The sequence below is a fragment of the Myotis daubentonii genome, chromosome 1 (assembly GCF_963259705.1).
Source record: "Myotis daubentonii chromosome 1, mMyoDau2.1, whole genome shotgun sequence".
In the NCBI taxonomy this organism is placed as follows: Eukaryota; Metazoa; Chordata; class Mammalia; order Chiroptera; family Vespertilionidae; genus Myotis; species Myotis daubentonii.
In genome coordinates this window covers 3355004-3370943 of record NC_081840.1, presented here as the reverse complement: position 1 = coordinate 3370943, position 15940 = coordinate 3355004, and the positions used below count along the sequence as shown (strand labels likewise).

The following is a 15940-nucleotide window of genomic DNA, read 5'->3' as shown; positions in this document are numbered from 1 at the left end:
TGGGCTCCCCCACGGACACCCAGGGCTCTCCCACAGACACCCAGGGCTCTCCCACAGACACCCAGGGCTCCCCCGCTGCTACAAGAACCCACATCTCCAAATGGGAAGGCCTGGGCTGCGGAACTACCAGGTCCCACCAGGTCCCACCTGGTCCCGGCCCCACCGCGAAACCGCCAACAGAGCTGTCACAGCAGCCACATGATACCACCACCCCCACCGCGGATGCTCAGCAAACGCGCCCCTTGCCCTGCTCCCCAACTCCAGCTCCCAGCGCTCTGCTCGGAGGGTCGGGGAGCATTTGCTGAATGAACCTTCACAGGAGGCAGACTGTGTCCCCTAGAATCACACTGGACACATGGGGGCGGGGTGTCGGGCTACATCAAGGCTTTCTGAATGGGGTTTCCAACCCTCTGGCAGGGCAGTCACTTCCATACAGCCGGTCGGCACAGCAAACTGCCGCAGCTGGGTGCTCAGGGAGCTCGGGGTCTCACCACGGCCCCTCCTCCCCTGCGGCCCCTCCCGGTGCAGCCCCACCCGAAGGCTGGCACCTTAGGGCGCTCACGATACTTTTCATACCGGTGAAGGCATCTTGCTGTTGTACGGGCAGCTACACTTTTTTTGCCCTGATTATCAAAAGTACAAAACATGATCCTTCTGAGGCAGGAGTACCATTTCCCCATCTTACGGGTGGAAAAACTGAAGCAGAGAGAAGTAACTGGCTTTGTCACAGTTATAAGTGCCAGAATCAGGGCTGGCCACAAAATGTGCAAGCCAGAGTCCATGCATGTCATCACTGCACCATCCTGTTTTCTCAGTTAGAGGAGCCTTGCCAGGTTTCAATTTTTAAATCTAAGACACTGTTCCCAATATATAGGGTAGGGTCCCTAGGCCTGGCTGGCGATCAGGGCCGATATGTGGGGTGATTGGCGGGCGGGGTGGCCCCCACCCCCAGGTTGGCATCCAACTTGGCTGGTGGCCTGGTGCCACCCGATGGCTGGCCCCGCCCCCTGCCGCCGCCACTGGTCACCTCCGTCCGGGGGTGGGGGATGGGGGGGGGGCGGACGCTCAAGAATTCTCATTGTCAAGAAACTAAAGTGCCCACATTTGGGTCATTTAATGAAACAAAGGCCACAATGATATAGTAGTTTCCTTACAAGAGAAAGCTGACCAATAAAACTCTCATATTCAAGAAAACTGCCCTGCTGGTGTGGTCCAGTGGTTAGAACACCGGCCTGCGGACTGGAGGGTCGTGGGTTCGATTCCGGTGACGAGCACTTACCTGGGTTGCGGGTTCGTTCCCCGGCCCCAGTCAGGGCGTGTGCCGGAGGCAAACAATCCACTGTCCCCCGCTCCCTTTCACTCTAAAAAACTCAACGGCAAAAGTTTCCTCGGGTGAGGATTAATTTAAAAAAGAAAGAAAACTAGAGTAGAACACTGCCACCTAGGAAGGATAGACTTACAGCGAGCTCGGTCTCTCCGAGCTCAGTGTTAGGGCGCCGAGCCCCTGGGGTGGGGGGCCATCGGGAGCACAGAACGGCACAGCCGGCCCAATGCGGCGCCTCGCGCAGAGGAAAAGCGCGTGATTGCGGTTGGGACAGACTTTCAACATCCGCAGCAATGTCACTGCGGCCAGCGCTGCTCCAGGCTGGCAGGTGTGAGCCCCTGAAGACTCCGAGAAGGCTGCTGCATAGAAGCAACTTACGCTTCCTATAAAAACGCAGTCACACTTCCTAAACAAGGCGCAACTAACCCAAATTAGGAGGAATGACGAGTGCGTTCAGGAATGTGCACAGTCAATAGTGCATCGGCCTGCAGACTGAAGGGTCCCGGGTTCGATTCCAGTCCTGGGCACGTGCCTGGGTTGTGGGCTTGATCCCCAGGAGGGGACGTGCAGGAGGCAGCTGGCCAACAATTCTCTCATCATTGATGTCTCTCTCCCTCTCTGAAATCAACAAAAAGGTATTTTCTTAAAAGTGCAAAAGCATGTTACTGCTGGGGAGGGTGTCACATTTGCATCCCTGTGTCCTGAGCACCCGTGAACTTGGGTGTAAGACGGGGCTGCGAAACCAGGCTGAACTGGAGCCACGCAGCTAGTGGGGCGGGCGGCCCCTCCGGCCTGGCACGGGGTCCAGGCGCGGGGTCCCCCGCTGAGGGCAGCTTCTTGGCTGTGAAGGCGGGTCGTGCCCTCTGTCACTCACGGGGAGCGGTGCTGCCCAACTGTCTCTTTTCGACAACGCTATCATCCATCTCTTTATTAACAGCTCCGCTGCAGTCAGAAACGCAAACAAGGACCGAATCTCGGGCCAGATTTCTGGAAACCACAGCGCACCAGGCGCCACGCGGTGTGAAAGTTGGTAAGGAGGGTGTGATGCCAAGAGACAGCATCCACCAGCAACGAGCAGAGTTGGGACATTTCATGTTATTATTTAAAAATGCACGCCCCTGCTTTCTGTCTAAAGTCCGGAAGAACCCACCACCCACTTGTGCCTGTGCACGGGGGAGGGGGGGGCGGCGGGAGGGGCACAGCAGAGGCGCAGACCGTCCTCCTCCCCTGAAACCACTTGGTTCCGTTGCAGGTACGTGAGTCCCCTTAGAGCAAGTGTTGCATTATGCCAAAAACAAATGTAATGATCTTAGGATGAAAGGACATTATGAGAACATGTACAAGACTGAGATAAATGTCTGGAATGAGCCTTAAGAAATCCATGAAATCAAAATTTTACGTTATTCAAAATGCCTCTTCTCAGATTGAAATATTAGATCAAAAAATAGCATCTTACAAATTAAGGAAATGCTTCTAAAAGGTTCACAACATATTAAGAGACATCGATTTTTAAAAATCAGGTTGTACATGAGACTTATAGGAAATTTAAAACACGGAAGTGAACACTGAGCAGTCCTGAACATGAAGACGCGTCGTGGACGAGCTGACGTGTGATCGCATTAACTGTTCACTACATTACACTCAGCCAAGACGAACCCATCACTGGTCAGGATTTACGGCTAATGGTTCTCCCTTTAATCTGTGTTGTTTCAATCCACTGATGCAACTGTTTGAAATGTATTCAGAACCACAGGTAAAACTTCACGCAGTGCTCTGGAGACTGGACTCTAGCGGAAGTCCCTGCTCCAGGAGCATTCTGCGCGGCCTCTCAGGGAGGGTCTCGGGGCGGGGCGTCGGTGTTCTGGTGGGAAAGGGACTGCTGCCAAGACCAAGTGGCAAGTTCCAGCCCTGGGGGAGTCCCCTCCGGGCGTCCAGACAGACCTCGCTGTTTATTCCACAACGTAAGACAAGACCAAGGCACCTCGGGCTTCCCTGGCCAGTGCAGGACGGTAAGAGGACGCGTGAGGCTTTAGCACAAATCCATTCTCACCATTAAAAAACCTAAACAAGCCCTAACTTGTTTGGCTCAGTGGATAGAGCGTCGCCCTGCAGACTGAAGGGTCCTGGGTTCGATTCCAGTCAAGGGCACATCCCTGGGTTGCGGGCACATCCCCAGTGGGGGGCATGTGGGAGACAGCCGATCAATGATTCTCTATCATCATTGATGTTTCTGTCTCTCTCTCCCTCTCCTTTCCTCTCCGAAATCAATAAAAATAAAAATAAAAACCTAAACAAAAACTCTAAGCTGGTGGCAAGATGGGGCTATTGTTAAGGGTGTTATCTCGTACTTTAGAAAAATCACAGGTTAAACTCCATAAATTCTAAAACAATAACGTGCCCTATGCTCTAAATCAATACAATCATTAGCTATCAGAAAACGTGAAGCATTTAGAAAGATAACTGAAGAAAAAAACTACATTACAATCCCGACCTTTCACACAAATGTGAGCTCTTCTGAACTGTGAACTTGACAAGTGCCTTAATGCCACCCTTGCAGGGAGAGGCCTGTGACCTGGGCGTGGACAAGGAAAGGAAGAAATGGACTCAAAATTCCATCCCTTCCAACAAAACATGTCCATGGCTTGAAAAGCCCCAGTGATGGTTGCTGAACACTTGAGACAGAGGCATGTCTCAGGAATCAAGGCAGACGCTGAGATGGCTTCCCGAGTATACGGAACCACTTCCAGAATGAAGTGCAATCACTTCTGAGATCCGTGGCTCAGAAATATTGGTGCCATCTTTCTTGGTGCCAATAAAGATACATAAAACGTCCTAAAGGTGTTTAAACTGAGAAGTACAGCGAAAGGACGAGTACCTTGATTCCACCAGAAAGTGTAACACAGCACTAAGCAGGCCACCTGTCTCTACAGAGTGAAGGTCATGACTATAGAGCACACTTAGCACGTCATCCCCAAGTTCCGGTCTGAGCTGCCCCAGCACCCACTTGTAGAGGAATAAAGTGGAGAACTAAAACAAAACATACAGCTGGGGATAAAAGGCAACTCGTTCTCCTGGTGCTATTCTGTCAGCAGGATTACAACAGGCAAAAATGGCCCAGGGGCTACCGGTGCCTTTTAGGAAGTGTGCCTCTTTTTAAGTGCACTCAAGTGCACTGACAGTTACTATTTCCAGGGCTTGGTCTACAAGTCTGTGCGTATTAGTGGTTTGTCCTCATTACTACTTGGAACTGCTGGTCATTTATTGCCACCTTGAGTGCAGCCAGAATTAATGCTACATTTTTCTGTGTGTAGAGAAAAAAGATGTGTTCAACTAGAAAGGCACAAACTTCAGAGTATACCCAGAGCCACAAAACACACACAGCTTTCGATGACCGTTTTATTAATTCAGCAAGAGGAGAGAAATGCCCAAAGGCCGTGTGGGTGGCAGGGCTCCGGAGTGTGGCGCTCGGTCCCGGGCAGGTGTCAAGGCGGAGGAAGTGCGGTCAGTGTGTGACCCACGGAGTCACGGGTGATTTTTACAGGGCTTTCTCTGTTCACGACCAGTCTCGGAAGTTTAATGAAAAGCTATCCCACCCTGCGGTCATGTTTTTATACACAGGAAAGGCACGAGAATAGAGTTTCAGGAGTGAAGAATTGTGCGCAGCCGCATGGCCCTTGGAATAATGGCTTTTGCTAAGGAGGTCTCTCCCTCCACTCCAAGCACTGAAGATAACCACACTCCAGGGCTGGCCATCACAGACACACACAGAGCAGTTCACTCCGAACCCAAGTTAAAAATGCAACGCTGAGCACTTGGGGGTTTAGGAAAAGCAGCATCGGATTTGGGTTTATAAAATGAGAAACCCAGGATCTTGGCTGGCTGTGGTCTATGATCCCACATTCACTGAAAGACAACAGTGCCACCTGCTGACGTTAGAGACACAACGCCGACAGCTTGAAAACCAGTAGCTTTGAGAGGAGCTAGCTCATCAGGGAGGGCACACGGTCTACACACACAGAGTAAACACACAGAAAAGGGCAGTGTCCACATTCACGGAGTAAATGCCGGGGGGGGGGGGTGGCAGCTGGAAGGGGATGATAGTAACTACATTCATGGTTTCCTCCGACTGTGTGAGCTATCCATTCCTACTAGGCTGCTGCTATTGGCATGAATTAACCAGAAATAAATCTTTTCTGCATGTCACCACAATAAATGCTTTTGCAAATCTTCCCTTAGAGCCCTACTATATAAACTTTAAGTAGGACCAATTATTTCACTGGAAAGACAAAAGAATTCAAAGTCAGTCAAAAGAAACCAGCCGACTGTAGGATTGTGCTGTTGTTTTTTTATTGTGTTTTCAATGGAGAAATACATCATCTGTTTACAAAATAGCTCTTGAAAAATACAAGGAGTACAGATACTATAAAACAAAGCAAACTCCAGTCATGAGACACTACGTACATCATGCGAAAGCAACAGTCCGATCTCCAGGTTATGAAACTAGAATTAAAAAGTCACTACACAGAAAAGGTCCAAGTTCCCAGCGTGGCAAAACTTGGGTGCAGTTACAGGAAACGTTGAATAAACTGAATTTTTCCCCCCAATGTGTAAACAAATGACAAGACTAAATCTGTGCCTGGCAATTTCAATCTAACTCTGAAGCTACACAAAACACCCAGCCACCTTGTCACTTGCCCTGGGAGCGTGACCCTTTTTCTCTGGTGGTGGAGACAGGGCCGGTGACTGTGCGAGTGAAGACGTGGGAAGTAGAAATGTTGTATACTAGATGTTACAAAGTATGGTGAAAAGAAAGCCTCAATTAATGCATGGCCTAAGGGGAAGACTACACTCCAACTTTGGAAAATTAATTTAGAAGGACAGGGGGGAGTTTAAGTAATTGCAGTTTAACATGAAAATGCACATGACAGGATGGAGCACAAGGGAGGATTCGTAAAACATGCTCATCGGAAAGGTCTGTTAGGTTTGCTTTGTCCAGATTAAGAGGAAGTTTATCAACATCTAGCATCCCTCATAGTCATGAAGATGGCTGTTCTGGTGCTTAGTTATGAGGAATTGCCTTCTTTAAAGAGTTCCTAATCTACTGACAGGATAAAATAAAATGAAAAAGGTGTAGAGAGAGCTGACTAGATGTCAAGTGAGTGCTAGAAATGATTTTTAAATGTTTCTAGATGTAAAATTTACTGACAAATTTGGTCAACCATTTAAAAATAAAAATTAGTTTAAAATTCTTGGAGAAAACGCCTTTTCGCCCACATGTTTAAAACTGAAAACCAGCTTGGCTACAGACCGGAGTTCTGTGGAGTGTACAACATCCCTCCTTTGTAGGATCGAGTGCTGTCCAAGACAGACCCCATGTTCACAGGCATTCCGTTAGTCCTCCTGGAGTTCCGGCCACGGGACCACAATTCGGTGTCCTGGCCCGTGGCACAGGGTCACCGGCTCCACACCACTGCCTAAGAAAATACTGGCATTTTGTTTTGTGTGGACTAAATCCTACATTATGCATACAAGCAGAAAGGGAAAACGGAAAACAAGGGGGAGGGAGCAAAATGCTTTTGTCTGTTTCAAAGACCACAGACTAAAGGCAAAACAATACCGAGCTTTAATAAGCTCAAAGAAAAAGATCTGCTGGCTGATCGCTGATTTATCTGCACTCTAAACAATTCTATAAATAAAACGAATATATCATTTCTTAATCACGACCCCCATCAATCCCAGTATTTCCTAATTATTCTTTCAATGTCAAACACATATCTTAGAATTGACATTTCCTTCGGAAGGGTTACAGCTGCCTCATAGGGACTGACCTAGACATACTCTTAGCCTTGCTCTCAAGTACAACAGTACACCACTGCAGAATGGTATCCGATTTGAAAATTGATGGGAAAGGAAATTCTTCAAGAAAAAATGAAATCCATCAGGCTGAAATCTAAAATTAGTACTACTTTCTAAAGCGAAATACATAAAAGTGCATCATCAGAATAAGGAGTTCTTATGCTAGTTTGTCTCGCAAATTTTCCAAACAATGCATCAAACATAAACCCAATCCAGATGGTCAATTAAGGATACAAATATAGCTTGAGGTTTGGGGGTTTTTTTTGTGTGTGTGTTTGTTTTGTGTTTTTTGTTTTTTTTTAAAAGGCAGTAATTTTTTAAAATAGTTAATGCAACTGTTGCTAACACAATAATAATAGTACTCCTGGCTTCACATACTAACCTGGACTTCCGATCAAGTGCTGCTTAGCCCAGTAAGGGAGGTCACACAAACCTACATCCATGTTCAGCCATGTCTAGTCTTGTACCCTCCAGTCTCCTTTCTTAGCATTTGAAGACAACAGGTTGAGTTGGCAGATATTGTTTATGGACCCCTGAGGTTGTTTTTACCGATTCAATCTCAGTTTTATTGAATTCTTGATAACAGGAATAGGATTTGCAGGGAGAGCAGGGATATCAGAAAGGTCTGTACTGGATGTTTTCTGAGGACAAAAGCAAAGAACACAACATTGTACAAAGCGCTGTAACTTAACAGAGATTTACTTTTCCACTGCTTTATTCCTAAGAAATGGAGGGATCTTAGCATAAGTATTAAAAATTTAAAGAAAACTTTCAAAATGAAATACAAATAAATATGAATTACTATGAAATTACTTCTTTTACATTTGTAGGAACATTTTAGCAATATGTAGAAAATGTAAGTAATTTCAAACATAGCTTTTATAAACACACTCCTCTAACAATTGCCCAGCATGTCATTACAGGGCAGTAACACCATCGGCTGTGGCGCTGACTGGTACTGCAGCACCCCCATGTGGGAGAATACTTCAGGTTCACCTGATACACAGGAGCAGCAATTATCAGTAAACTTGGGATGTTTTGACCTTGTAAATTATCTATACAACTGAGCAATAATTTTATTATTTTAAACTTTAGGGAAGTTTCATATTAAAAATAAATTAAATCACAAGCCTTCTTTAACATTCAAAAACATAGAGATGAATTTTTCAATGTTTTATTATGGAAAATTCCAAAAATACACAAAAGTAGAGAGCACTGTATGATGAATTCCCATGCGTTCATTATGCAGCTTCATCAACTGTCAAATGAAAGCCAGTGAGTGCGCTCCCACCTTCGCTCCGGTTATGCTGAAGCAAAGCCCAGAGATCCTATCATTCCATCTGTAAATATTTCAAGTTTATCCTCAAACCATAAGGATTCTTTGTTAAACACGGGCACAATCTCGTAATCACCCCCACCCCAAACATTCCCCTTATACCACCAAACACAGAGATGGACTTTTTACATCAACATAATCACTCCTATAAACTGGGTGGTGAGATCTTTCACTAGAAAGAAAATTCTACTTCCTCATAAAAACAGCTAGTAAGCAAACACCCCTGGGCACTGATCACCACTGGGATGAAATCAATGAGACCAAAGTATCAACAGCTCCCCGAGAAGAACGTGGGCACTGAAAGGCTGCCGGCCCATCGCAGGACAGTTTCAGGTGATGAACAGGTTTGTCCATGTGTCAGCATCAAGCTCCACACTTGCTAACGTGGTTTTAGTTACCCCACTGCATCTTATCAGATAAAGGTTCTGAAATAAAAGACATTCCAGACGAGCAAACATAATATGCGGACTATCTTTGGGGACTGTGACGTAGGTCGTAGGGTTAACAGCCAGCAAAACCACATTTTAGAACTGTCACATTAAAATAACCCTGAACCACAAAGCAGCAAACATCACTGGATTGTTCAGCAACTGTAGCCATCATCTCTCAGTTCTTTTGTAGGGTGACCTATTTAACCTCTAGCTAAAGAAAAGATGTACTTTGTGTCAGAGTTTGACCTGGACTTAGAAATATATTCAACTTGGGGGAATTCAAGAAAACATTTCGCCAACAAAATGGAAGTTCACAAATCAATGGTTGGGGGAGGACTGTCACAAGTAGAATTTCTATGTCAAATGCAAACATTATTTTAAAGAACTATGGGGTCCATAACATTAATAACAAAATCAGAAATACACAGGGAGGCAGAAACACATTTTAAAAATAAAAAGGTCATATTAACCTTGTAAAAATGAAATCCACAAAGAATGGTTTTTAGCTGTCATAATTTAAATTTCACTTTGACCTCTAAATAAAGCCGCTGTATGAACACTGCATGCTGACTAGTGAGGAGCTAAATCATTTGCACTATCACATGTGTAAGGGGATGAGTTAGCATCTGAACAGCACACAAAAAAGGTTCCACCACATCCTAGGCTCTGAACTACAATAAATACAGGGATAGGCTAGCAAGGAATTACTTTCACAAAGATACTTTTATCAGTCTTCCATAAACGCTCATTTTAGCTCATTATGCCACACTAATCTCCACAGCATTTATAAAGCTCTCCTTGCTTTCTGCACTTAGTACCTGAGAGGCCAACAGAGAAGCCGCTGTCTGAACAGTCTCTGATTGAGTTGTACTTGTCTCTGTATCAAGTTGTTCCTGTGAGACAAAGAAGACAGGGACGAAAGAGTCTTAGAAAAGAATAAAAGAACAAAATGGGGTTTGGTGGCTAATAGAGCAGACATATTAGAAAACAGAAAGGATTAAGAGAAAGATGCGACTGCATTACAAAACCATCTTTTAAGCCTATTGCAGGTTATTACCCCATTGCACATACACATAGATTTCTATTTGCCTACTTTGATTTTTTAAGGCGTGGTCAGAATATCTCGTGACTTCCCAACCAGCTCCAATTTGGACATTTTGAGCAAACAATAATTAAAGACATGCACAGGCACATTATTAAATGTGGCTCAGACAATGATTAACAAAATATAAACTCAAGCTCTTAACTATGTGAAAAACAAAGTCCATTCAATATTATTAAATAAAATTACTAAGAAGCACAAAAATTGCTTCCATGCCTTTAATTAAAAGTAGAAACTGTCTCTAAGACATTCCTCCTTCCTTTTGGTTTCTGTCCCTTTCTCAATAATCAATGCTCAGTTTTGCTCTAAGGTTAGTCAGAAACCATGGGGTGAATGAGCCATGTCATCCCACTGCTCCAACTCTTAAAAAGCAGTGCACACAAACAATAACACACACACATATATATATACACAAATGAAAAAAATAAAAATTTGAATTTCTATAAAAAATACTTATACAATAATAGAACAATGAAATACCAATTTTCTCCTCTGAAATTACAAAGGGTAAAATAGGATGTAAGAAATAGAAAAAGTACAGTGTTTCTATAGCACAGCTTGGCAATACGTATCAAGTTTTAAAAGGAAGCATACTATTTGCCTCAGTAATTCCTCTTTAATTAATTTATCCAAATGAAATAAACATAAATAATGGCAGCCATTTAACGATAGTCAATGCTACAGTAGGAAAGGGCAACTTTCTTTTAACAGGAACAATTACTAACAATAGGAAACCGCCTGTATAAAAAATGATAACTGCTTTAAGATAGCATTCTATGCAGCCATTAATAATATTTTCTAGATTATAAAAATGACATGAAATTTTTTCTTGGTTTACAGAGTGAATAAAGACTTAAAAGCAAAAGGCATTGGCAGTATACACAGACAAATCTATAAAGACATCAAAATAATACTTGCTAAAATATCAATCATGGGAATCTGGATAATTTGGGGGAAAGAAGATTTCCAATTTTTCTACAATAAGGACAGAGTTAAGCCTTTAGTATATTTCAATTTCTGGAAAAAAAAAAAAATGATGTTCCCAGTCTCATACAATTTGGCTAAACCAATCTCTCCCAGCCTGTCTACCTTGTTTCAAGCCCCCACACCTTAGGTTCTAGCCAGAACCTTCTGCAAAGAAAACTATTTTTCTCAACATGCCATACTCTCACCTCAACAGCGAGATGACCTCATGCTGGCCTGCCCACAACCCTCTGTATCCTTCAGAGACTGCCTCAAATACTACAGCTCCCTTTTTTGAAGCCTTACATTACTTCTGCAGTCAAAAAGTAACTTCTCTTGCCTCTCACCAACCCACCATCCTCAATCACTTTGATAATGTAATTAATTGCTTCTCTTTTATTTTCTTTACTTAATTGTAAAGAATTGTAAGTTCTTTAAAGGTACGGAATAATTCACTCACCACTCTATACCGTTAGGTGCCCAACAGATTACAGTGCAACTAGAAGGGCCTCAAACATTAGGAATTTAATATTAGCATTGTAAATTAACATTAAAAACGGACACTTCTGGAAACAACCTATAGAACAAATTACAGCACAATATTCTACACACATTCCTATCACATCTTCCATCCTCTGAATTGTGTATGTACACCAAGGCTAAATTTAGTATACCTTCGTTTCTGTTTTATCATGTCCACTCAAAGCAGGACAGTTAGCATCTTCACTTGTTTCATCCTGTTTTTAAAAAGAAAAGCTTTATTCTCTAAAATGAAAATTTTAGATTATTTGCCAATCAATGCTTTAACTTACATAATTTTTTAAGTTATGAAATAATTTAACCTGTAAGATCAATAATGGCCTTAAAATAATTACTGATTCACTTAAATTTTTTCCATATTAACAAGTTTAATTAGTATACTAAATTGTAGTATCTGCCAAAATTAAAAAGAACATGACGTAAACTGTTATTCATCACCACCACCTAAAGTACACATACACACACACACACACACACACACACACACACACACACACAGGGTTTTAAAAAGAATATCCTTGCCCTAACTGGTTTGGCTCAGTGGATAGAGCGTCGGCCTGCGGACTCAAGGGTCCCAGGTTCGATTACAGTCAAGGGCATGTACCTTGGTTGCGGGCACATCCCCAGTAGGAGGTGTGCAGGAGGCAGCTGGTCGATGTTTCTCTCTCATCGATGTTTGTAACTCTCTATCCCTCTCTCTTCCTCTCTGTAAAAAAAATCAATAAAATATATTTTTTTAAAAAAAGAATATCCCTTTAATTTTCCCAAAGCTAATTAACCACAAAATCCCTTAGTATGACCTATTAAAATCCTGAATAAAAGGTTTAAGAAAGGCTCTCTCCTCAGATCTTAATTTTTAAGTATATTATAATTCCATTCAAAACAATGCATTTTTGATAAAGAGGGAACAGGGGAAGCCCAAAATGGCTATACTTTCCCATTCCTGTACTGACTTGTTAATAAGCATCACTTTCTTAAGAAAAATAATTGACACTAATTTCACTGCTTTACTTACTAGAGAGAACTAAAATTTAATTTTAATTGGCTCTAAAACAAGACATAGAAACCACAGGATAAACTTACAGAGCAGGAGAGATTTAACTGCAGTATCAACCGATTCCAATAAAAACCTTATTTGTATTCCTCAAACAGACATACTTAACAAACAGTAATTGAAAACCCTACTGAACCAATTTCAATTCTGACTGGATATGTAACAATATGGTAATACTGGTAAATGTACTTATACACACACACAAATATATATATGATGTAATATACTATAGCTGTGTTTTTTATTAGTCCTTATTTTTAGGAATATTTATGGTTGAAATGATGTGCCTGGGATCTGCTTCGTGACGTGGGGAAGGGAGCAGATGTGTAGATGAAAGAAGGCTGGCAATGATTTGTTAGCTGTAGTGATGCAGACATGACTGTACATTATAACTTTGTACATGTTTGAAATTTTCCATAAGTTTTTGAAATATTTATAGCATCATATTAAAAAACATATATGGTATCATAAGTTTTAAAATATATATATGGGGCAGATTTTTCTATTTTTATTTTACATTACTGCCATTTATATATATTTGAAAAGCTTTAGCATATGATGCAAATTTAGCAGAGCTAAACTACCTGGCAATACCTAAAACCCTCCTATCTACATACACCTTAGTGTATTAATTAAGCAGAACCAGTGTTTCTTTCTGATTTGCTAAAATTTCTAATGCCAAGTACTCATTAACAAAGAATAAAAAAACCCAGTTTAGGAGACCTTCAAAATTAGGATATTTAGAATATTTTCACAATCTTCTTCTTCAAAAAAAACACAATCTTCTTCAAATTTAGCGCCATGATTTTAGGCCTGGGTTTTAATCCTGTCTCTGAGTTTCATTAGCTTTATAAAGGAAAAAGCCAATGAACCTTGAGTTTCTCTTCTAAGAAATGAGATTTATAACTGAGATCCTAAGATCCCTTCTACAATTTAAAATTCAATTTTTATTAGTCTAAATAAAAATGAGCTGCCAACCAGCAAACCCCAGATTGAGAAACTATACAGGAAAAAAAATTTGCAAGAAAAAAATGGGAGAAACCTCTATTTTACAGGATACTTGAGACATCAATCAATTGCTAAACAGGGATCTTATTTATAGACTAGAGGCCCAGTGCACAACATTCGTGGACTCGGGGCTGGGGATCGGGGGAACCCTAGCCCAGCCTGCACCCTCTCACAGTCTGGGAGCCCTCGGGGGATGTCCGACTCCCAGCTTAGGCCCACTCCCCACAGTCAGACATCCTTAGCGCTGCCGCAGAGGCAGGAGAGGCTTCCACCACCGCCACTGCGCTCACCAGTCATCAGCCAAGCTTCTGGCTGAGTGGCACTCCCCCTGTGGGAGCGCACTGACCACCAAGGGGCAGCTCCTGCATTGAGCATCTTCCCCCTCGTGGTCAGTGCGCGCCATAGCAACCGGTCATTCCACTGTTCAGTCGATTTGCATATTAGCTTTTTATTATATAGGATTTGGACAAAAAAAGACTAAAAAAACACACAAATCAATGACACAATTAGGGATCTTTGGGCACTGACTAGATATATAATATTAATGAACTGTTGATTATATTAATGAATTATTGATTTTTTTTCTAAGTGGGTTACACTTATGCTGTTACTAATGACCTGGTGCACAAATTCATGCACACTGAAAGGAAATTAATTAGAAGAAATATTTTAATACTGCTATTAGCCCGTTCTCTATAATAGAAGTGTCAGCCAAATTCACAATCGACAATGACAGATCAAAATAACATGCGCAATTGGCACCAGCAAGAACTTTATATGTATTGTGCATGCGTGAGTCAACTTAGCCTTTTATATAGACAGAGACTTTCCTTTTTGTAATCATTATCTTTTAGATAGAAGAATTTAAAAAAAACTAATGGAATGATATGTTTGGAGGAAGTGGAAAAGGCTGAAAGAACTAAGAGTGCAGGGATTGGCCAAGCGCTCATACCTGAAGCTGCATTGTGGGTACATGGATACATGAAATGATTCTCCTGTGCACACGTTTAAAATTTTAAAAACTCTACATTCCTACTACCTCCCTAAACTAGACATGAAACGTAAGTGTTTCCTAGCAAGGTAAGAGCAAATGAAATTACAAATATTGTGCTGGTACATATTTGGTTAGAGCTCACAGAGAATCATTAAAAAATTGACCAATTAACATTAGGGAAATGGAATGATAAGTGTCTAGAGCAGGGGTGGGCAAACTTTTTGACTCGAGGGCCACAATGGGTTCTTAAACTGGACCGGAGGGCTGGAACAAAAGCATGGATGGAGTGTTTGTGTGAACTAATACATGTTAACACTGCTGCTGGTGAAGGAGCGGAGGGGAGAGCAAGCGAACCCTCCACTCTTTCGGTTCCGTGGGCCGGATAGAACAGCCGAATGGGCTGGATCCGGCCCGCAGGCCGTAGTTTGCCCACAGCTGGGCTAGAGCTATGCTTGCATATACTAGGGCCGTGGTCGGCAAACTGCGGCTCGCGAGCCCCATGTGGCTCTTTGGCCCTTTGAGTGTGGCTCTTCCTGAGCCTTAGGAGTACCCTAATTAAGTTAATAACAATGTACCTACGTATATAGCTTAAATTTAAAAAAATCTGGCTCTCAAAAGAAATTTCAATCGTTGTACTGTTGATACTTGGCTCTGTTGACTATGACTTTGCCGACCACTGTACTAGGGTAAAAGAAATGTAAATGTGGAATCACACCCACACCAGGACATTCTTAGGCTGAGGCACAACACAATCCAGTAGCATGGGGCTTTTCAGAGGTTCCCAGGAACTCAGGCTAGCTGCTTCCTCACCCACTCCCTGCCTCCAAAATGTTTTTCTAGCGCGTTTGGAAGAGGTGGGAAGCAGATGACTGAGGAAGGGATGGACTAAACCAGCAATCGCCAACTGGTGGCCCACAGACCACTGGTGGTCCATGAGTTCTGAAAGATTGGCGACCACTGGCTTAAGGAACCTTTGGAGCAGTGGTTGCCAACCGGTGGTCCGCGAGGTCCGAAAGGTTGGCGACCGCTAGACTAAACTAATCCCCTTTTGGTGGTACACAAAAAAATTTTTTTTAAAAAATTAAGTTTTACACAAGAACATTAATGAATATCTCAAAAAAAAAAAGGGAAGAAGAAATCCCCAGGCCTAAACTCCTGGAGAGTTTCTGATTCTGTATTTGTAGAAGGCCCTAAATTCTGGTAAGAAAATACCAAAAACCTGAAAAAGTAATTCTGATGTACAGTCAGGGTTGAAAACCACTGCCTTTGGAGATAATTACAGACGGGTTTTCAGAATACATGTTTTAAAATATACTGTAACCATTTTTCATT

The 15940-nt window shown here is 42.6% G+C and overlaps 1 protein-coding gene across 11 annotated transcripts in view; it reads right to left on the bottom strand.

The window, feature by feature from the left end:
• Positions 1 to 5649: 5649 nt before the first annotated feature.
• Positions 5650 to 15940, bottom strand: part of PAPOLA (poly(A) polymerase alpha) — a 61134-nt gene continuing 50843 nt past the window's right edge. For 6 of the 11 annotated variants that reach the window (XM_059686073.1, XM_059686071.1, XM_059686065.1 and 3 more), the window contains 3 exons: positions 11687 to 11749; positions 9766 to 9840; positions 5650 to 7821 (listed from right to left, as the gene is read on the bottom strand). In XM_059686073.1, the coding sequence (XP_059542056.1) occupies positions 7726 to 7821; positions 9766 to 9840; positions 11687 to 11749 (234 nt within the window). In that variant the 3' untranslated portion in view covers positions 5650 to 7725. The remainder of the gene's footprint in view (positions 7822 to 9765; positions 9841 to 11686; positions 11750 to 15940) is intronic. The other 5 variants (XM_059686095.1, XM_059686077.1, XM_059686100.1 and 2 more) reach the window with 3 other exon arrangements.